General features: G+C 41.8%; 2 protein-coding genes across 2 annotated transcripts; both read left to right on the top strand.

Annotated features, from left to right (window-relative positions):
• The first annotated feature begins 454 nt into the window (after positions 1-454).
• On the top strand, positions 455-7,887 carry LOC124138030 (flocculation protein FLO11-like). The gene is made up of 2 exons (XM_046504541.2): positions 455-978; positions 6,437-7,887. Exons 1-2 carry the CDS (start codon positions 909-911, stop codon positions 7,846-7,848), a joined length of 1,482 nt encoding a protein of 493 aa, XP_046360497.2. The 5' UTR covers positions 455-908; the 3' UTR covers positions 7,849-7,887.
• Positions 7,888-11,710: 3,823 nt separating this feature from the next.
• Positions 11,711-21,949, top strand: LOC124138029 (cAMP-regulated D2 protein-like). The gene is made up of 5 exons (XM_046504540.2): positions 11,711-11,958; positions 15,517-15,640; positions 18,489-18,678; positions 19,318-19,448; positions 20,894-21,949. Exons 1-5 carry the CDS (start codon positions 11,801-11,803, stop codon positions 21,896-21,898), a joined length of 1,608 nt encoding a protein of 535 aa, XP_046360496.2. The 5' UTR covers positions 11,711-11,800; the 3' UTR covers positions 21,899-21,949.
• The last annotated feature ends 1,182 nt before the right edge of the window (positions 21,950-23,131 follow it).

Here is a 23,131-nt window from a genome sequence, read left to right as displayed (position 1 = left end):
TTCCCATTTATACATAACAATAGAGACATTACTCACTGGATATGGATGCACAGCTTATTTATTACAATTAGGAGCGACGTTTTAGTGTAGGTTCCAACACCGTTATCAAGCAAGTGATACGTGTTAATGGTCTTAGAACCTACACCGAAACGTCGCTCCTCAAAGTAATAAAGAAGTTATTCTTCCATAAATCTTATCCTTAATTAGTGCTCCGACTTCTACATGCCTCTCAAAGAAGTTAGACGGTAGTACTGTTTTCAGCATGGTTAGTTGACGTGAACAATGACGTGTGTTTTGTACATAGCTATCAACACCACCGGCTGTGCTACTAAGAAGCTTGTCACAAGGTCTGGTGGCTTTCATAAGCTTATTCTAAAGCATTACGCGGGTTGTGTTATATTCCGTATTTTACAAAGCCGCGCGGCCGAGCGGAACGGCTGATCTACACAAGGTTTGTGTGGGTATTGAACACTCAGCACTGGTGAGATACAATTGTATATTTGAAAAACTTGGCAGTGACTTCGAAAGTTTGGCAAGTGCGTCTGTGACGAATTCCTATGATCGGTTGTTATAGTCCACAGTGACTGAAGCACATTTATTTGTGTGTGGCTGAAATGGTGTGAGACGTTGACCTGTGTGAGGTATTTCAAATTGTGATTGACGGGCCATGGCTGGTTCTATATTGCAATGGCTGGTGTATGCCACTACACTTTAGTCACGGAGTGTGTCCAGTCACACAACTGTACATTTCACTAACGACGTGATATGTACATAGTTTTATGTATGTTTCAATCATGAGGTTTGTGGTTCAAACGGACTGTGTATTCGTTACGTACATGGACTCCTATGGACATGCTTGTGAATAACACAGGGAAATAAGTACCTCATTAACCCGCGCTCATATCGCCATGAACCTGAACGACCAAGTCTGCTTGTGGATACTGACAACAATATTGGTTGTCAAGGTCAAGGCTCAAAGTAAGTACGACACTATTTTGAAAACGACCGTTCTCGAGTATCTCTTTAAACTTTCTCAGATTGAAAATCATAAATTGCCTGGCCAAAGGAAAGTATACACCTATGTTTGATGTCAGGCTAAAATGAAACAAACAAGAAATGGTTATTTGATGGTGATGTATTTGATACGGATATCATAGTTGTGTTTTGTACGTCTTTGTTTCGGCGACTGTTTTGATAAAGTAACGTTTTGATTAAATACAATTGTATACAAGTGTATACTTTCTTTTGAAGTACAGTTGAAAATTTGTGTTAATATGAATATTATTAACAATAAACTATCAAAAAATTCAAAAAAAAGTTAAAACGTTAATTTTATTTCGTAGAAAGTGTCATTGAACAAAAAGTATCTCATTGGTATATTTGTATTCGCCTTCATGTTTGACGTGAACGAGTGAATGTTGTATCTGCAATATTTAGCTCGATCCGATCGGCCTATAAATAGTTCGAACAGAGGCTAGGACACCACTGTTTGATAGCAAGAGCTATAGCAAGACTCCATTTCGTTCTGGAACAATGACACGTACTCTGTCAAGTGGCATTGTAACCACCGATCCTCATTTCAGTAACTAACTTTAGGGCACAGGAGACCCAACCCGTGACCATCCGGGTTAGAATAGGTCTTCAGCAACCCGTGCTTGCCGTAACAGGCGACTATGCTTGTCGTAATAAGCGACTAACGGTATCGGGTGGTCAGGCTCGCTGACTTGGTTGCTGCATGTCATCGTATCCCAATTTCGTAGATCGATGCTCATGACGTCAACTTTGGATTGTCTGGTCCACACTTGATTATTTACAGACAACTGTCATATAGCTTGAATATTGCTGAGTGCGGCGTTAAACAACAAACAAGCCAACTTGGGATCCAGTGTAGCCTAACGTGGTAAGAAGGGCATAGCGTTATAATTACCTTAATGAACAAGTACCCGTGTGTCTAGATGTCATAATAATCAATAAGTGGAATTGTTGCTGATCTGACATCAATACAACTATTTGCTAATGCAGGAGTTAATGACGACCTATGTTTCTCATAGAGTTATAGTGTTCAAATATTTACATGAAAATCGATTTTCATTGCTTAATAAGATACAAAGTCATTCACCGTATATCAGAGGTACACAGCGTTACACATTTGAATAAGGGTGAAAACGTGAAACCCAGCCTTTCGCAAATGTAAAACAACACCACCACCACCAACAACAACAACAACAACAACACCATCAACAACAACAACAACATTAATAATACACCCTCACGCGAAGAATCATGTCAGACAATAGCGCCCACCACCCTCGCTCTTCCCTCAATCGCTTATATTTACCAATCAGTATGGGAGGACGTGGTTTGATTAACGTTGGGGCTATTCATGATAGAATTTTTGTGTGCACTTTTGCACACATTTATTTGTCTGATGATCCTCTTGTGAAGCATGTCAAGCTCATGATGAAAACAAGGCATTCCACAGTTTTCTAAAACTAGCCAAGGATGTGGGACATAATCTCAATGTCGGTGTTGATTTTGTTGATGGTTCTGTACTGCTGGACGGTACAGAAATGAGTGTCAACCAAGCGAAGTGCCATGTCAAGTCGGCCCAGACTCAGTTTTTCAAGGAGAGGCTATCTGAACGACCACTGCATCGAGTTTATGTGATCAGCAACCCTGCAGAGTCACTCCTTCGCTTGGTTGAATCGCCTGGCCTGAAAAGTGAAACAGAAGGCTTTCTGTTTGCTGGTCAGGGCCAGTCACTTCCCACTCGAAACCGTCAATGTGTGATTTTGCATCAAAATGTAAATATGAAATGTAGATAATGCAATGAATTTAATGAGACTGTCCAACGCATTGTCAGTGGATGCCCAGCTTTGGCACAAACATAGTATCTTAACGACATGATGGTGTAGCTCGATAATTTTATTACCGTCTTCGCCATGCTTGTGGTTTTGACACAGAGGTCCATCCATGGTACGACCCAGAATATGTAGAGGGGGTCATGGAAAATGATAAATACAAAATCCTTTGGAATAGGCCCATTTACAGCCTCAGACGTATCCCCGCAAACAAACCTGATCCTGCCCTTTTTGATAAATCCAATGAAATCATTTATATAATTGAATTTTCTGTCCCCTTTGACACAAATGTGATTGACAAGATTGAAGAAAAACATGGCAAATATGCGGACCTCACTTTCGAAATGTCACGCTTGCATCCCAAGTACCAAGTTGTCCGACTCCCCATTGTTCTCGGTGCCTTAGGTTTGGTACCTCCCGATTTGTTGACTGACATTGGGAGAGTACCCGGGTTTGCTACCAGGAATGCAGTCCTTCTGACAATTTGGGTAATGCAGAAGGCTGCAGTGTTGGGGAATCTTCACATTCTCCGAAAAGTGCTGGGTGGGTTTGACTAGGCAGCGCTTCCTGGAAGAAGTCCCATCCGCTGTCTGGGCTGCGTGTAGTAGGGACAAGGGCCCTGAGCTTATGATAAGCCTAACCAGCCCGAGTGTACCACGATCACCCAAACCCTCTTCACTGCATTTTTAATTTTAATCTGTAGATAATAAAAAAAAGAAGCTTTGTTTGAGAGAAATATGCCCATTCTGAACATTATTTTGAATTTTGTTATAGCTATTTCAGCTAAAATCAACCCTGGATAAATATTGTTTTTTAATTTGCCAGAAGTGTTTTGGCACATTGCATAAAAGACAATGTGAAATCGGTCTCGCCTAATGTATCACCTATATTAAAATGTGCAGAGTGTTAAATACATATATAAGATAATAATACATAATGTTGATATGTCGTATAAGAAATAAACGACCCGTGGTAGTTAATTTCTTAATTACAACACATGTGTGACGTCACTCTATTGTACAAACGATCCGTTTACCTTCATGGATGGAGAATTTGTTGTTAATATTTCATGCTTACATTATCGTGAAAATGCATTTCAATTAACATACATTTGGTTTTAATGGATACATTTTGTTATTTTGACATTTGAATGTTGATGGGAAAAGCATGTCGCCATCCAGAGCTCATAGAGACTTCAAAGAGCAATGGATTAGTTTTAAAATATTTTCATCAAAAGAAAGTTTTGTCGTTTGTTTGATAGTTTGCTGTTTAACGTCTCACTTAGCAGTATTCCAGCTATGTGACGCCGGCCTGTAGATAGTCGTATCTGGGCCACACAAACCAGTGACTGATTTTGTTTACAACGATCCTCGCATTCAGTGAGTGAGTGAGTGAGTGAGTGAGTTGGGTTTAACGCCGCTTTTAACTGTATTCCAGTCATATCGCGGCGTGTCAGCTTAATGTGGGAGGAAAGCCCGAAGTGATGCAGGTCTCAGACGTTTACCACTTCGGTGAAACCCACGAGCACGGGTATGGTGCTGACAAACCTAGAACCATAATCGGGGTGAACTGGGATTCGAACCCACAATCATAGGTTTCTGGCGTGCCCAAGGGACGCAACTCTGCCCAGAGAATCGCGGCGCCTTAGACGACTGGGCCACCCGTGCCCCCTCCTCGCATTCAGGTTACGATGACAGCAATTAACCAAGTCACCGAGCCCGACCACTCCATCCATTTGGTCGCCTCTTACGACGAGCATAGACTGCTAGGCCCTACCCCTGCCGAAGTATAAACCTATTTCAAGTTTTAGAAAGTACAGATGTGTTTTAAGTCAGAAAACATACTTGTAACTGTCGGTTTATGAAAAGGAATCACCTCGCACCATGGGGTTCAACTTATTCACGAACCGACAACCTCAAGCATCCAGCCAGAGAAATTACAGTCGAACCTCATTATCTCGAATGTACCGATATCTCGAACCTATTCTCCGGCCCCGAAGGCCTCACTATATAAATACATATAAATTTTGCCCGCTTACATAGCGCTATCTCGAAACATTAACATTACTATAGAATTTTGTACCATTTGGCATGTGCCACATTTTCAGGTTTGAGAAGCGCAAGCAAATTTACTACTTTCCTCACATGTGTAATTTCATTGTACGGTTAGTCGTAACATTCGAATCGGACCGTGAATGCGAATGGGTGCAGGTTATTTGTCGTAATACCCAGTGCATAAAATCCCCCCAAATTTCAGTCAGACAACCGGACTGCAAAGTTAGGGACCAGATAAAATTTTGCCTGTCCAGAAGTTTCTAGACTGTCGAACAAAAGTAACATGAGGGTAAATAGGAGAATAGCATATGGACAGTAACTTGATATTAGCATGCCCGGAAGTGACTGAATAATGTGTTTAACGTTTACAGTTCTGTTACCTCTTACATTGGAATAAAACTAGAAAGCTTAGGAAATGTAGGGAATACAATAATAGCCCGAACATCGGGCGTGAAACCTTTCAAAACTGACCCTGCATCTGCAAAATAGACAGTCTCGGACTGTCGGGCGGGCTGGTAATTAATCGAGGGTGACACCTGTTAAGCCGATATGCAACTTACACGGTAAAGACAGGGTCTATTCTATGGGTTTACTGAGACATTCATACACAATGAACAAGACAGCATTATAGATTGTGATCCAATCAAGCCATAAGGTACTTACACAAGCTGCCCGCGGGCGAGAATTAGGTTGCCAAGGCCCTCGTAGTATGTCCAACAAGATGTTGTTCAGAAGGACAATTAAGATATTTGCAAGTCATGCATGTTTATTCCACTAGTGGCACTAGACAATAGCAGCAAATTGTGAACCTTTCGTTTTTTGAAAAAAATGGGTTTTTTAGAAATCGAAAGAAAACTGCCCTTTCCATACATTTTAGCCAATGTCTATAATTGTTCTTGTAAACATTTAACCACTTACAAATAATGGAAATGAAACAACCTAGATCATAGCTCTGTGAAAATTCCGACACATGATTTTAAAATTTGCCCATTCTTGTTAAAATCAATGTTCTACCATTTCTGTTTGTCTGAGTCTGAGAAGCCGGACTTCGTTGTGCAGATGTGCATCTATCATGTGCGCCAGAAATCCATGGTCAAAGAGATGAATCTTTTATTATTCTTCGTTTGTCATCACCATGCTTGTGCTCGTTGGTGTCAAGGTGGCAAACATCTACGAACTGTATCCTTTCAGGTTTTCCTCCCACATGAAGCTGACACGCTGTGTCATAACGGAAATACTGTTCAAAGCGGCGTTAAATGAAACCAAGTCACTGTTAGCTTGTTCTCACTAATTTGTAAGGGGCGCTTGGTGTAGCCTAGTATTTGAAGCGCTCGCTCGTCACACCGAAAGCCCGGGTTCGATTCCCCACATGGGTACAATGTGTGAAGCACGTTTCTGGTACGCCCAATTGCTGGAATATTGTTTAAAACGGTGTAAATCCTCACTCACTCACTCACTCACTCACTCACTCGTTTTCCCAATGTTGTCATGGACTAATATGATCACGTGTGTTCCTTGCAGATTCCTCGTCCGGTATGGATGACTTAAGCAAAGCCTTCATATCGGCGGCCGGGTTGGTAGCAGTAGGTGTAATCGCGTTCGTGGTGTCCAAGCTAGTCGACTATTGCTACGACCGGGCTACCCTCAACGACGACGCAAGTGACATCAGCGAACACACACGGAAGTTGATCAGGGCTCGGATAGCACTGAGTCACTTCAAGAAACCAAAATCTAAGAAGAAGAAGAAGAAGAAGCTAATGACCCCGAAGGAGAAGAAAAAGAACACAAAAAGATTCTTCAAGTTATGGTCAAGCAACGCAAAAAGGAGAGGGTCTCAAAGGTCAACGGACAATGTTATAAACGTTGAAGAAGCTAATGCCAATGATAAACTCCCGGTTAAAGGAACTGTTAAGAAGTCACTAGCACATGTGACGTTTATAGATGAATTAGAACCACAGACTGAAGGAGGGATCAACGTACCCGTCATCTCCATCACGGAGCCAGAGAGTCATTACTCCTCAAAATCGACTAAAGATTCAGTCTTCAAGGCGGCTTCAAAAGAACCCCCCCGTCCTCCACAGAAGGATAACGGAAAGGCGTCGGAAAACGGAAGAACTCCCGTTACAGCAAAGGCCACTCCCGTATCTGGAAGGACAACACCTGTTAAAGATGTTTCTGGAAAGTCCTCTCCGCAGAAGGATTCTCCTGTGAAAGGAAGTCCTGTGGTGGTGAAAAGGCCTGTATCGGGGGGAAGAACTACACCAACGAACACCGGGATCAATACTGGGCGATCAAGTCCTGCGAAAGACATCTTCACGATCAGTCCGTTAGTTGCTGCTTCTGGCAAGTCTTCTCCTTCAAAGGATGTTGGGAGGAAGGACCACCCTCGCTCTTCCAGTACGAGTCCCACGAAGCTTTCCAGTGGGACCAAACCTTCAACTGGGTCCCAACGACCTAAAACAGCACCATCTCCCAGACCAGCAGCTAACAATAAGATCGTAGCTGTTAAACCAGCAGCTATCCAGAAAAACGCATCTACCCCAAAACCAGTACCAAAGACTCCATCGAAAGGATCATTAGTAACACCTAGGAGTTCCTCCCCTGTAAAATCTGGGCCGGGGGGAAAAAACACTACGAAAAATACTGCCTCCCACAGTGCCGGTGACTGGGCTGAAGTTAAAGCATCCACGAGAACGGCAGCTTCTGTTGCTGTCAGTGTGGATGAGGATTTGCATAAAAAATACGTGCATTTTCGAGGGGATTCTGATGACCTGTTGATTCCTGTTTCGACAGACGTAAAACCAACGAAAGATCCGAAATCGTTCGAGAAGGATGTGAATTCTTCATCCAGTGGAGACTATGACTTTCTTCAATCCGACCAAAAGAAAAGTTTGACCAAAAATAAAAGTGGTAAAAACTCAGGTAAAAAGTAAATTCTGACATTGAATATTCGACCGTGATTCTTTTGAAAATAGATACATATATAATTATTGACTGTTCCAACCCCTTCTACGCTTTGTTTTAAAAGAAAACAGTTTTATAATAGACTTCAGTGTGAAACACTGAGTTTTCTGAAGTTGAGAAAAACTGCAGTGAACATACTACTTTGACGGTACAATTGTCATACAAGAGTTACATCCCCTTAAATTGTCTCCCTTGATCTTAAGTGTCTGGCAAACTGTTCACAAACTGTTGACGTCCTTTTTACGTGAGTTCCACATTGAAAAGGCAAAATAATGACAGAAGGTCATTTGGGAGTTAATATTCACTTCTAGCCGGTTGCTATTCTCTCGAAAATGTTTCGTTATAAACTGTCAATTTCTCATTTAACTCGTCAATCGTGAGTGTTCGTTTCGCAAAGCGGCCGGCAACCAGCTAGCATAGTACCTCTGCCACAGGCCAGCGCCATGTGACGATTCGTCACATCTTTCACAGTCCGTTCAAGATATTGCATATGCTTTTCATCCGTTTCACGTTTGCCAAGTCTACACATTTTCATAAACAAATGTCAAAGAATGGTTAACTTTCATTGAGAAAGTATGCAAATACGTAAAAATCTACTTGTTTTTGCGTAGTTATCCTATGTTTACATTGGTTGTACGGCTCCACGTTCTGTGATCGAAGCCCAACGGAGAGCTAGCGACACGGTCACTTTGATGCATAAATATATATTGCCATGCAACTCACTGTCGCAGTTGTAGTAGCATATCTATATAGTTATGCAAAATAATATGTAAAGCGCCCCCAAATACTTGCATTAGTCCGTTCTATACTGATTTCAGAAAAAGCGCGTTTGTTTACAAACAAGAGAAAAGTCCGGTCACGTGATATGCAAATAAGCCTGTGGCAGTGGTGTTATGCTAAGTCACCACTGCGACGGTGTGTGTTTTGTTACTTGACCAGCGTGTATTCTTTCGCTTCTAACAGCGGTCTCCAAGTTTTCAAGAATATCTTTTGTTAAAGTTGTTTTTGTACATAATCATATCCAAATGTATACTAAAGATTTTCGTGACCCAAAATATTTTTAATTTTTTGGTTATATATTTTTAAGATTTTGCAAACAAGGAACTACTTTTTAAGTCGCAAATACAAGGGGTGGTGATCCATCCCTGTGTGTTAGGTTGGGAGAATTTACGTCTCAAGGTTTTACCTTCGTAATGAAAAATATAATTTTCCGGTAGACAACTACAAAACTCTAAAAAGTATATACTAAATAAGATATTCCACCTTCCACAGGTCTCGTGAAATATCATGTTTCTCTCATCTCGTGACGGTGGAAAAGGAGATCAGAATATATCACTCGACACATGAAATAACCTCTTTTTAAGTTATTTAGGTTAACATTTTAGGATGATCTACAACGTATGCCATTACTGTCAGGAGTATAACCATATTACTGCATAATAATGGTTTCGTTGTATACGAATATCTGTTATTCCACACGATGTCATAATGAACGGTCCAGTCTGGATTAACGATTCGGAAGTTCCACTAAAGAACGAACGAATAATGCGTTTATAACAACAAACTGTTGGATCACGTAAACAACGAACCTAGCCGACACTTGTTTATTCATGTGTCGGCATGTTTCTTTTCTTTCATTTGTTGTGTGGCGGAAAATGCAGTGACCACGAAGGTTAAAGCGACACATTCCGACATTTTACTGAGGCTTAATATCAAAATTAAAAAGCAACATTCTTGCCCTCCTTAAATATATTATAACACTATCGTTTTTAGATTTGTTGGTTAGTAACACCCTGTGTTTTGTGTTTTGCAGGGATTATGTTGCATGGGTTCCTGTTCTATGTGAGCTATATCACCCATCAATCGTACATGTGTTTTGTAGTATGTATTTATGTAGAAAATAATATATAAATAATAAAGTGTTTTTTTTTATAGTAGCTTTGCTTATGTACGTTGGAGTGAGTGAGTATGGTTTTACGCCGCTTTTAGCAATATTCAAGCAATATCACGGCGGGGACACCAGAAATGGGCTTCACACATTGTACCCATGTCGGGAATCGAACCTGGGTCATCGGCGTGACGAGCGAACGCTTTAACCATTAGGCTACCCGACCGCCCCTGTACGTTGGAGACAAATGATCACGGAAGTGATATTTATTCTCACCTGGTACCAGCTTCAGACGTTATCAAAAAAGCTGAGGAGGAAAATAAACAATACCTCTCAGTTGATTTTATCATATGTTTGATTTGCAATTGAAAATATCTTAAGTTATTGATATTATATCGCCAGAAATATCTGTACTGGCGATATAATTTCGATAACTTAAGATACTTTACTTCTACATGATCTTATTCGTAAAAATATAATTTGATTTTAAACATTTCAAAATTAGAAAAAAAGTCATAAAAAACAAAGGTGTACTTCCCTTTGCCCTCAGTTTAATTAATTGTCAACAAGCATCGTGGCAAGAATTAAACAACCTCGATGTCTAGGCATTGTGTAGTTGATATACGAAAACACTTTTCAGCAATATTCCAGCCATTCCAGGTCGGAGGCACACCCGACAGTATACCCAAATGGTTAACCGAACGCTTTACAGCTAGACTGTCCCACCGCCATTTACCTTATACCAGGTGGCAACCGATAACCTCGCTGTTGTAGTTTTATCGTAGATGTTCAGGATATACCAGATAAAATGAGAAAGCATCGGGATACCTTACATTGAAACAATACAGTGTGCCGAGGTACAACGGGAATTCGATCAAGAGAAAGACCACGTACAACATGCACACAACCAAAGTCATGGCATGTAAAATTGAAATTCCTTCATCGCCTGCTCCGCTGGCTCAGTGGGAAAAAAACAGTGGGTTATTGACTAATGACTATTAAACAATCAAAAATCAACATTATATTCACATCAAAAGGCCAGTTAAGAAAATGTCAATTGGAAAACCTAGGTCTTAGAATTCAAACGTAAAACCTCACAGCAGGTTCGTAAACCTTCAAATGTAAAGCCTTGGTCTTACAATTCAAATGTAAAACTTCTAACCAAGCCTCACTTTAAAGTAGTACCTCTCACAAGGTTACTATAAGATATGAAGATACCCACAATACAACAGACAAAAGTGGCAGTAGGTTTATAACAATGGTGAGTGAGTGAGTTGTATTTAACGCCTCTTTTAACAGTATTCCAGTCATATCACGGTGTGTCAGCTTAGTGTGGGAGGAAAGCCCGAAGTGATGCAGGTCTCAGACGTTTACCACTTTGGTGAAACCCACGAGCACGAGTATAGTGCTGACAAACCTAGAAACATAATCGGGGTGAACCGGTATTCGAACCCACAATCATAGGTTTCTGGCGTGCCCAAGGGACGCAACTCTGCACAGCGAATCGCGGCGCCTTAGACGACTGGATCACCCGTGCCCCCTATAACAATGGTGAAACTCATGAGTCAGAGTATTGTGCTCTCAGATAAAGAAATCATGATCTAGGCAGATCTTGGATACGCGCCAAAGACCAGCGTATCCTGACATCAAATTGAGGCAACTCTGCCCAAAGTATTGCGGCGCCCGGCACTACTAAGACACCCATTCCTCCTTTGATATTTAATTAAAGAATAAAGTAGTAAATAAACGTAGTACAACTTCGATAATATTTCTATTAATAACAGTTTCATTAATTGTGATATAAGGTATTCTACACTTGGAGATGACATTGGCAATAATTGTAAATTGACAGTTCTAAACATATGCAGTTAAGCAATTTATTGGTCACGTGCTCCTACAGGAGTCAGATGTCATGGTGTCAGATGGTTGGTTTTCTTATCGGTCACATGATCTGATATGAGGCCAAGTTGAGCTGTCACCTCTGTCATCACCTCAGACACCGCGTCTGCCAGACTGTCCGTCTCCCTGGAAGGATGTTCCGTCTTGTATTCCTCTCCGTCTGTCTCTCGCTGGGGCTCGGCGCCGCACCCATCGCCGACACCAAGTACGGGCCGATTCAGGGAGCTGAGACCGCCACCAATGTCATATACCATGGAGTGCCGTATGCGCAGCCCCCTGTCGGTGCTCTCAGGTTTGTCTCTCTTCGTTGTGGTAGTGCTTTACCTACATATATTTATGACGTCTAGTAAATGAGAGACGTCTACTAGATGAGAGACATCATCATTGGTTTAACAAGCAGCCAATAGCTGCACAACTGATGTTGAACAAACGAATCACCATTTTCTACCTATACTGATTATTGTATCATTCAAAAGAAGTTACAGAAAGCCCGCCCCATAGAATAGGTCTTCAACAACCCATGCTTGCCGTAAAAGGCGACTATGTTTGTCGTAAGAGGCTAACGGGACAGGGTGGTCAGACTCGATGACTTGGTTGATACATGTCATCGATCCCAAGTGCGTGGATCGATGCTCATGATGTCAATCACTGGATTGTCTGGTCCAGACTCTATTATTTACAGACCGCCGTCGTATAGCTGAAATATTGCTGAGTGCGGCGGTAAACAACAAACAAGCAAACAAACAAACAAAGAGTAAGCCCACAATTTGAGCTGTGTGTTGCAATACCAACCAGCCATGACATATTAACTGCAGTCACATAAAAATTCGGCTCTTCTTTATCGTATTTTGAGTAATATGTTATTTCAGTGATAAATAAGAGACGTGATCCCATATATAATTATTAGTTTAAACGTGCATCCCTTAATCTGGAGGTCATCAGAATGGTTAGAAGTGCGATTCATCTTCATCATCCTGACCCATCTCTTGGAAGCAATATACAGTTCAGTACAAGCGTTATAATATCGTGTTGCATTCATGTGATTGTACCACAGTATGTATGACGTTTGTTTCACATTGGCCCAATCCCGCTCCTAAACCTTGTGCCAGTATAGCATTTACCCAGTACAGTAAACATACATCTTTTAGGTAATTAATCTAAGGAGCGTTGGGGTAGCCTAGTGGTTAAAACGTTCGCTTGCCACGCCGAAGGCCCGGGTTCGAATCCCGTCATGGGTAAAATGTGTGAAGCCTATTTCTGATGTCCTCGTCGTGATATTGCTGGAATATTGCTACAAACGGCGTAAAACCATACTCACTCTTTTATCCCATGAGTGCACCTGAAAACAGTTCCGTAGTGCATGCTGGTTCACTGATTGTGTCGGGGCGGTCAGGTAGCCTAGTGGTTAAAGCTTGGCTCGTCACGCCGAGGACCCGGGTTCGATTCCCGACATGGGTACAATGTGTGAAGCCCATTTCTGGTGTCCCCCGCCGTGATATTGCTTGAATATTGCTAAAAGCGGCGTAAAACCATACTCACTCACTCACCCCCTTCCCCTCCGTGCTCTGTGGTAGAGCGTCCGCCCGGAGAGCGTCATACCTAAAGACTTTAAAAGAATATACTTGTTGTTATGCTGCCTGGCGCTCGGCATTAAGGTTCTAAAACAAGGACTGGTTGGCTGGGAGTCTGTATACTGTGTCTGAGTGGGATATTCATGTTAAACTGCGGCATGGTATCTCAGTGTGCTTGCACTATAAAATCGGCGTCAGTCAGGAGTAGTACAGTGCAATAATCTTAGACGCGACGTTTAACCCCATTTCACCTAACCTCACCCATCAAGAATATGAAGACGAATACGTGCACGCCGCTGCTTGTAAACTTATTACCACTATATCTGGGCATACCAATGTAATTAGGGCTTAACATCCCAAAGCTATTTATAAACAGTTATATACCAAAATGTACTACTGACTTATTCTGATAAACAACATCTGGGACGTTCAGACTTTGTCCGAGTAGATAAGCAGTATCTACCCATTCCCGAAGATACACAGCTGTATTTGTAGACGTCCACAGTTATATACCAGGGTCTACATATCTCACATCTCTCACTCTACAATGCGGTTATCTGTGTGTTATTACGCCCGTTCCCGTTTCAGGACAATCTATCAACCCAAGCAAATATTCACCAAACCTAACCCCACCCAACATCTACCCCATTTGGTCTTCAGCAACCATGCTTGTCGTAAGAGGCGAAGATGGTCATGCTAGATGACTCAGTTAATGCATGTCGTCATATCCGACCTGCGTAGATCGATGCTCATAATGTCAATCGCTGAATTGTCTGGTCCAGACTCGATTATTCACAGACCGCCGCCATATAGCTGGAAAATTGCTGAGTGTGGTGTTAAAAACCACTAGCAAAAGCATCCACCTTCAACCATCCTCCATCCGACTCATCATCCTCATTCGCCTATCACAAATCCCCCATCTATCAACAACCCCATCCATCACCCACCTCAATCCATCACGCCCCTTTACACATTAGTTATCGTAACTGATAACGTACATTTGTTATCATGTTTATGGTCATCTGGATAACACTTACGTTTAAAGTGGAATACGGGTGGTTCGGTTGTCTCGGGCGCAAATCACGTTCGCGACCAACTCGTGTTATTCCGGGACAGCCGAATACCGATTCGTGCCCCTCTCGTGGCCATTTTTGCGACTGGGTTTCGTCTAACCGCAAATGGGCATAGCTAAAAGAATTGTCAACTCGTTGGGTAATTATTCACGCGTATTTCCGCCATATATCATATATATTTCAGATGTGATTTAAAACACATCGGGACATACAGTATCATACAATATGATTGAAATGTATCTTGAGTATATTTTATATGCAAGACATATGTAAAATCAAAATATATTCCTGGGGGTTTCTTTAATAAAGTACTTCAAGTCATAAGCGCATTCTGATTGGTTTGTCGTATTTTCGCACATAACATTCATCGATAGGGGGACGAGTCTTCTTGCAGGTTACGGAAAGGGGCGAGTGGTGACGAATGGCGCAAATCAATGTGAGTTGCGTCCCTTCTACGTTCTAGGATCCTGTTATCAGAATCACAGTTTCACCCTGATTATGATATATACAATAAACTCGTTTGGGAGATTTAACGAGCGCTTTCAGCATAACATGTATCGTGATTGGTAGAGTTGTACTGACAGACTTAGTATTTATTGGAAATGTGTCAACACGTTTGACCTCCACTTGGATGCATTCGAATCAAGTATTCATTATCTACTCTCTAGAAGACCGATATTGTGGTAGGTCTTGTAGGAACTTCTTGGCTAGTTTTTAATGGAACATACACATATTCCGATACATGTTTGTGCGGTGTCAAAGATTTAATTGTTGATGATGTATTTTGGTTGGCTTTTGTTTTATTTGCGAGAGGGGGTTTGTTTGTTTGTTTGTTTGTTGTTTAACGCCGCACACAGTAATATTCCAGCTATATGACGGTGGTCTGTAAATAATCGAGTCTGGACCAGACAATCCAGTGACTGACTTCATGAGCATCGCCCTGGAAATTGGGATACGATGACCTGCAGCGAGCCTGAACACCCGATCCCGGTAGTCGCCTCTTACGACGAGTTAACGTCAACGGACTCCTGTCTGCACTGACCGAGGATTTGAATTCGCTTCGCCCTGATTGTTTCTTGATTTGTCAGCACCGTACCCGTGCTCGTGGGTTTCCGTTTGTAAACGTCCAGTAACGTCGGGCTTTTCTCCCACATAGCATAACATTAGAGACGCTTGACCATACTCACTGACTTTACCTACCTCCAGATGGGCACCCCCAAAGGAACCTGCATCATGGGCCCCGTCCGTGTACACCGCCACCCATATTAAACCAGGCTGTCCACAGTTCAAGTGTGACGCCTTGGACCCCCCGATGGTCTGCCCCCAAATAGTGAGTACATATACGACTATATCTCCCCTCGAATATCCACCGGTCGCCCTCGATAAGCCAGTCCGTGACATCTCACAGTGTTCAAATAACCGTCAAATCAAAATGCACTGAATGCGACAGATGTGCGATGGGAACTTTTTGATAAGAAAGATGAAGACCGTGATGTCACTTCCCTAAGGTGACGAAGGGTCCAGGTAGGTGCTATAATAGGATGGAGATATACACCGGATGCAAACGCCTTTAAAAGGAACAGTACGGAAAAGTATTTCTCAGTTTTATTATGAGAGTTGAGAAATGAATTTTGGTAGAAGAAGAAGTTTATTTGCATGAAGGCATCAGGCCCGTATATACAAAACCATTTAAACACAGGAACTAGATGATACAATACATGGATACAAAAAACATAAATACAAACACACAAGGACTATATCAGTTCATTACAATCGATTTACGTTTTTCATAAGCACATAACAAGTATAGTGATAAATCTTTACTAAACGTTCATTGTGAGTGCCCAAACTAGACCTAAGGTTAATTAGGCTAGGATATTTACAGAAACTTTGTGGTAGATATATTTTTACTAAGATCTTCATAAAATGAACAAATAAATTCGTCCTCTATACTGTAATTGCAAACTGGACATATCCTTAGTGATCTGTCCATAGCCAAATATCTCCCTACATTTTAAAAGTCCCGCTCTAAACCTTAGAAGAAAGTTTCTAAAGTTTCTTTTAGATAAGATGAGGGATGTTTGTCTAGTTCTAATAGTCTCTTGAATTCTTTATGTAAATAGTAACGTGAACTTTAACTAAGGAGAGAGTACCAGTTCTGAAAAAAACCCATATTGATACATGCATCCTTGAATAAGTGCAGAAAGGACAGTTGATAACCAACCGTTACAAAAAATAGCGAACGCATATAAGAGGTCCATGTGTGACCAACCGCTACAAAAAATAGCGAACGGATATTAGAGGTCCATGTGTGGCGACCACCATTACCTAAATGCAACGACATGTCATATGCCTTCTTAGGTAATCTGTCTTAATGCATATGAACTAATTTAAGCCAGTGTTTTCTTGTTCTGAAGAGAGAGTATCTATAGATTTGAAAGCGACCTGTTTCGCCATATACCATTGTATTTGGTGTTTGTAATCCGACACTAAGAAACTTTTTAATGGCTAGAAGATGGATTATTTCTGGAACCCCCACGACTCAGAACCACATAGTAGAATTGGCTGTATTAGAGTATCACATATCCTTTAAAGTACCATAGTCGAAACAAGTTAGTTTAAGGAGTGATCATTTTCCCCTAATGGCATCTGATAAACTTTTGCTTAAATTTCCTGAAGATGTACAGAATAAACTAAGATATTTGTAGCTTGGTACAACTTCAATAAAAAAATCCTTTATAATGCTAAGTATTATTTATCGAAAGAGGACCTCCCCGTCTAAATACCAGATTTTTCGTTTTAGCCGAATTTACTTATTGGAATAAGTGTCATTAATATTTAGTTGCGTCTGTAACCTATTGGCACAGTCTGATACTAAAATAACGTCGTTAGCAAATAAAAGTAAACAATATTTCTAATAAATCAGGAAAAAACTGAATACCATGTTTGCCATTTGAAATAACTTCCTTTGACAGTTCACGTATGACGAATGAAAAAAGCAGCAGGCTTAAAATGCATCCCTGGCGTAAACCATTCGGACAGTCAAAACAACGTGTGACCTTTACGTTGCTTCTTAAACACGATCTAACACATTAATTTTATACATACGTCTTACAGCGTTCAGCATTTTACAATTCCGACCATAAGAATTTAAAGTAATTTACCTCGATTAACTAAATCAAAATCTTTCTTAAAATCTACATAATCAGCCCATGGTTTGCATTTCTATTGGCTCAAACACTTCTGTACCATCGAATATAATGTAAACATGTGGTCAGTAGTTGAATAACCTTGTCTGAAGCCGGCTTGAGCTTCTGGTTCTATTGGCTCAAACACTTCTGTACCATCGAATATAATGTAAACATGTGGTCAGTAGTTGAATAATCCTGTCTGAAGCCGGCTTGAGCTTCTGGTGTTTTATTCCTACTGTTTGACCAGAACACTAGTCGTATACATAGCATAGTGGTGTACACGTTGCCCGAGACAATAATAGGGATAATAACCGCTCCAGCAACATCAGGAAACACACTGGACTAAATATTCTATTAAATAATGCCTTCAAGAAAGGCATTCTCACGTTTTCGGAGACTTTTAACATTTCCATAATAATATTGTCTATACCTGTGGCTTTGCCATCATTTAAGTGAAAGATTGCATTTTGTGTTTCGTGTTCTGTAATAGGAGACTCAAGTATATATTGATCTACCTCATCGACCTTGTGACAATCACAAGGATCTACATCAAACACATTATCATCATTATACATGTTTAAGTCTATATCACATGTGGAATTACCAATGAAAACATTGCTAAAATAATCAAACCAAGTATCATTAATTATATTGTTATGTGTAATACTTGGTTTCGAAATGCCGCGAAGAACCTTCCGAAACACTTGTATTTACTAACACTTTTGGTAGTGTCATTACTAACCAAAGCGCGACAATGCGAAAACGAGTTCGCGTTTTCGTACCTTGAATAATATTTTCACTTTTACCAAAAGGGCGACACTTCGACAACTCGACATTTTGTAAGGTCGCATACCACAACCTTGATCCTATCACCCACGAACTAATAAATATTTGGAATGAGAGACAATTCTGAACAATGCTCACGAAGCATGGAGACAAGGGAAGAAGTTTCAATGTACATTCATAAGTCATTGATGTTATTCATAGACGTCTGAGGACTGCCTGTACTTGAACATCTGGGCCCCTCTCGGCACCAACGCCACCTCCTCCCTCGCCGTCATGGTCTACATTCACGGCGGCAACTTCGTCCACATGAGTGGTGGCAGCTTGTTGTACGACGGCAGCATTCTAACCCAGAAAGGCGACATCATCCTGGTCAATGTGGACTACCGGCTCGGTGAGTCCCATGCATTGCTTGTTTCAATTATTAAGTGGACACGGTTTGTCTACAGCGCCACAATCAGCTGTGCAGAATTGCGTCCCTTTGATATATTATCTTTGATCAATGGTACCGGTCGCCAACCTCCTCAACAAGATCTAATGTTGTACAATCTACCTCTATTGCAAAACGATCTACACATTTTGAGGCAGTTGTTTTATTATATGTTTTGTAAGTCCGAGTCAAATTCCTAAATAAGGAATAATTGAACAATGTTTTCTTCACGTGCAGTTCTTTTTACGAAGAAAACTTTAAAGTCGGGAAATATAAAATAGGTAGAAACCCTTTAACCTTTTAATCAACAAACCATTTAAAAAAACACCACATTCATGTAGCCCGTCCGATATGTTTTGAGAGTGATCACTTTAAAAAAAACATGTTTTGATAATTGTATTATATTTTCTTTCCGATTTTATTCCGACCGGCAATTTTACCTTGAATATGTTTCATAAATAATATTTCTTTCGGTGTCGGGCACATTACAACGTTATTGACAGACCAATAGAAAACATATTCAAGGTTTCTTTTTTAACTTCTTGTATAACGATTTTGTCGGTGCTGTTACCTTTTAACCTAGAAACTTTGTTGATGTCGTAGGTGCCCTTGGTTTCCTGGTAACTGGAAAAGGCGAGGGAGACGCCGTGGGGAACTACGGGATCTTGGACCAGAGACAGGCCCTGAAGTGGGTCAGCGAGAACATCAAGGCGTTTGGAGGCGACCCAAGCAGAGTGAGAATTGACGACTTGTCACATTTAGATTCCGTGTCAAACGGTCGTTTTGATATTCAGCAAGGTTGGAAATTTGCCTTTGATCATCGTCGATTTGGTAGGCCTAGTCGGTGGGGTAGCCTAGTGGTTTAAGCGTTCGCTCGTCACGCCGAAGACCCGGGTTCGATTCCCCAAATGGGTACAATGTGTGAAGCCCATTTCTGGTGTCCCCCGCCGTGATATAAATAATAAAAGCGGCGAAAAAACATACTCATTCACTTACAATAAATATATTTCACTCATTCTTTAGGATAGCTTCGTTGTGATCCCAAGTCGATGGCGCGACGCTAAAATAAGGCATCCAATCAAATAACTATCTCGAGCGAGAAAAGTTCTGTGTTGAGCTTGTGATAGGAGAGATGCAATGGAGACGTCACTTCCAAGGCGAAGCTATGGCGGCAAATTAAATTGGTTAAGGGGCATTTATAACTGTAATAGAATGGTTATAGTCGAGGATGGTCTTAGATGCACAACGGTAACATTTAGTTCCAATTCATGTTAATGTATTAGTCAAGATACCTACCTGTTTATGCGACCCGTGATGATCCGGGGTAGAATAGGTCGTCAGCAACCCATGCTTGCCGTAAAAAGCGACTATGCTTGTCGTAAAAGGCGACTAACGGGGTCGGGTGGTCAGGCTCGCTGACTTGGTTGATACATGTCATCGATCCCAATTGCGTGTATCGATGCTCATGATGTCAGTCACGGGATTGTCTTGTCCAGACTCGATTATTTACAGACCACCGTCATATAGCGGGAATATTGCTGAGTGCGGCGTAAAACAACCAACCAAACCCAAACCTGTTTATACCTGCCTTTATATAGGTGTACCAGAATCCTATGGTCGTGGGTTCGAATCCCATTTTAACCCTGATTAGGAGTCTTGGCCTGTCGACCCGTGAAGATTCCGGGGTAGAATAGGTCGTCAGCAACCCATGCTTGCCGTAAAAGGCGACTATGCTTGTCGTAAAAGGCGACTAACGAGATCGGGTGGTAAGGCTCGCTGACTGGGTTGATATATGTCATCGATCCCAATTGCGTGGATCGATGTTCATGATTTCAATCACTGGATTGTCTGGTCCAGATTCGATTGTTTTACAGACCACCGTCATATAGCTGGAATATTGCTGAGTGCGGCGTTAAACAACAAACAAACAGACAAACAAACAAACAAACAAATCTTGGCCTGTCAGCATACTCGTGCCCGTGTTAAACCTGCATTACTTCTGGCATGCTTCCCTAAGTGAGCCGAAACACTGTGGCAAACAAAGTGGTGTTAAAACAATGGGCTTCAGCTATGCCTGTCATTACTTTTTCGGATGTATGAAGTGGCCAATGGCGCTATTAGAAAACAAACTTCTAACTAAATACCATGGTTATAATTCAAAAACGTCCATGTTTTACAGGTGACTATGTTTGGCCAGAGTGCTGGAGCGCAGTCCACAATGATTCACCTCGGCTCGGCAGAAAGCGGGGCGTATTTCCGTAACGCCATCATAGAGAGCGCTCCCTTTGCCATCCCATACAAGACGTACCCAGAAGCTCTCCTCCTTGGAGCTCACATGGCCAAACTCCTGAACTGCACCGCCAGGGACCTCGGCTGCCTCCGCCAGAGGAACAGCGCCGACATCGCCTACGCCCAGTACCTCAGCAGGAACAAACTATCCTCATTAAAGTTACTGGAAGACTTCGAGCCGTGGGGTCCCTGGGTGGACGGCGTCATCGTGACAGGGGAACCGGTTACTACCATGGATAAGGGACACTTCCAGAGAAAACCTATAATGTTGGGGACAACGTCTGAAGAGACTCGCCTCTACATCTACGGCGCTTGGAACAAACCTGTAGACAACGTTCTTTACGAAGCTGCTGTAACAGCAACGCACCCTAACCACGCTATAGCAATCCTTCGCGAATACCCTGCCAACTCCCCTCAAGACGAGAGGGACAACTTGGTCGCACTTGCAACGGACTATGTCTTTGGTTGTCCCACACGGCACGTCACACACGAAATTGTGAAGTACGGCATTGCTGACGTATGGCTGTACATTTACGACCACGCGTTCTCCTTCCCTGGCTGGGGCAATCTGACCTTCTGTCAAGGTTATGTCTGCCATGGGTCGGAAGTTCCGTTTGTATTCCAGTCGGCTGGCATTGGGGGGTTTAAGTACACCCCCGAAGAATTGGTTCTTAGTGATTTGGTTATCAGTTACTGGTCAAACTTTGCCAAGACCGGTAACCCCCAAGGTGTGTCTGACACTGGGGCCAAGGTCAAGGCCGTCCCGGACTGGCCTCAGTATCATTCAGAGAACCAGTGGCCCTATCAGCACTTCAAAACACCATCTTCTTTCGTTGATACATATTACAACGCACCCTTCTGTGACTTCTGGGATAAAGTTGGATATAACAACTGACATGTACGCATGTTTAGTGTAAAATAAATTGAAGTTTTGATATTGTCACTATTTTAGGTATTTTCGTATTCGTATATATTTGCAATGTGTGTGTGTCGGATGACTAAAACAAGCAGTTCCAACGATTAGACGCCACTTAACCCATGACTAATATTACCAAGTAACCACATTTGAACATAGTTTCAACTCCATGGAAGGGCGGTCGGGTAGCCTAGTGGTTAAAGCGTTCGCTCGTCACGCCGAAGACCCGGGTTCGATCCCGACAAGGGTACAATGTGCGAAGCCCATTTCTGGTGTCCCCCGCCGTGATATTGCTGGAATATTGCTAAAAGCGGCGTAAAACCATACTCACTCACTCACTCAACTCCATGGCAGTTGCCGCTACGTGATGCAATATCATGCACGTGAAGCTCTGAGCCTTCCGCACGTGCATATTGCTCGCAGACTACTACAGTTATGAAATACATGTTCCGGGGCAAGCGTACAGTTCCCTGGAATGAACTCAAGCATTTTAATCAACCACTGATTGATTTCATTTCCATGTTGATGGTCCTGAGTAACTCACACGTGTAAATACATGCATTCCGTCGCCTGTGTTGTGAACTGCAATCTCGATTGTGAAATATTCAGCGTTCACTAAAACATGTAGAAGAGTTCGATGTAGAGTATGGTGTATGTAGAGCAGAGTGTATGTAGAGTAGAGAGTACGTAGAGTAGAGTGTTTGTAGAGTAGAGTGTATGTGGAGTAAAGTGTATATAGAGTAGAGTGTATGTAGAGCAGAGTGTATGTAGAGTAGAGTGTATGTAGAGTGTATGTAGAGTAGAGTGTATGTAGAGTAGAGTGTTTGTAGAGCAGAGCGTATGTAGAGGAGAGTGTATGTAGAGTAGAGTGTATGTAGAGCAGAGTGTATGTAGAGTAGAGTGTTTGTAGAGTAGAGTGTATGTAGAGTAGAGTGTATGTAGTGTAGAGCGTATGTAGAGTAGAGTGTATGTAGAGTAGAGTTTATGTAGAGTAGAGTGTATGAAGAGTAGAGTGTATGTAGAGCAGATTGTATGTATAGTAGAGTGTATATTGAGTAGACTGTATGTAGAGCAGAGTGTATGTAGAGTAGAGTGTATGTAGAGTGTATATAGAGTAGAGTGTATGTAGAGTAGAGTGTATGTAGAGTAGAGTGTATGTAGAGAAGAAGGCAGGGATAATGTAGTTTATGTAGAGAATGTAGTGTTTGCCAA

Source organism: Haliotis rufescens, unplaced genomic scaffold (genome assembly GCF_023055435.1).
Source record: "Haliotis rufescens isolate VD_foot unplaced genomic scaffold, xgHalRufe1.0.p SCAF_17, whole genome shotgun sequence".
Classification (NCBI taxonomy): Eukaryota; Metazoa; Mollusca; class Gastropoda; order Lepetellida; family Haliotidae; genus Haliotis; species Haliotis rufescens.
This window is presented reverse-complemented; position numbering and strand designations above follow the sequence as displayed.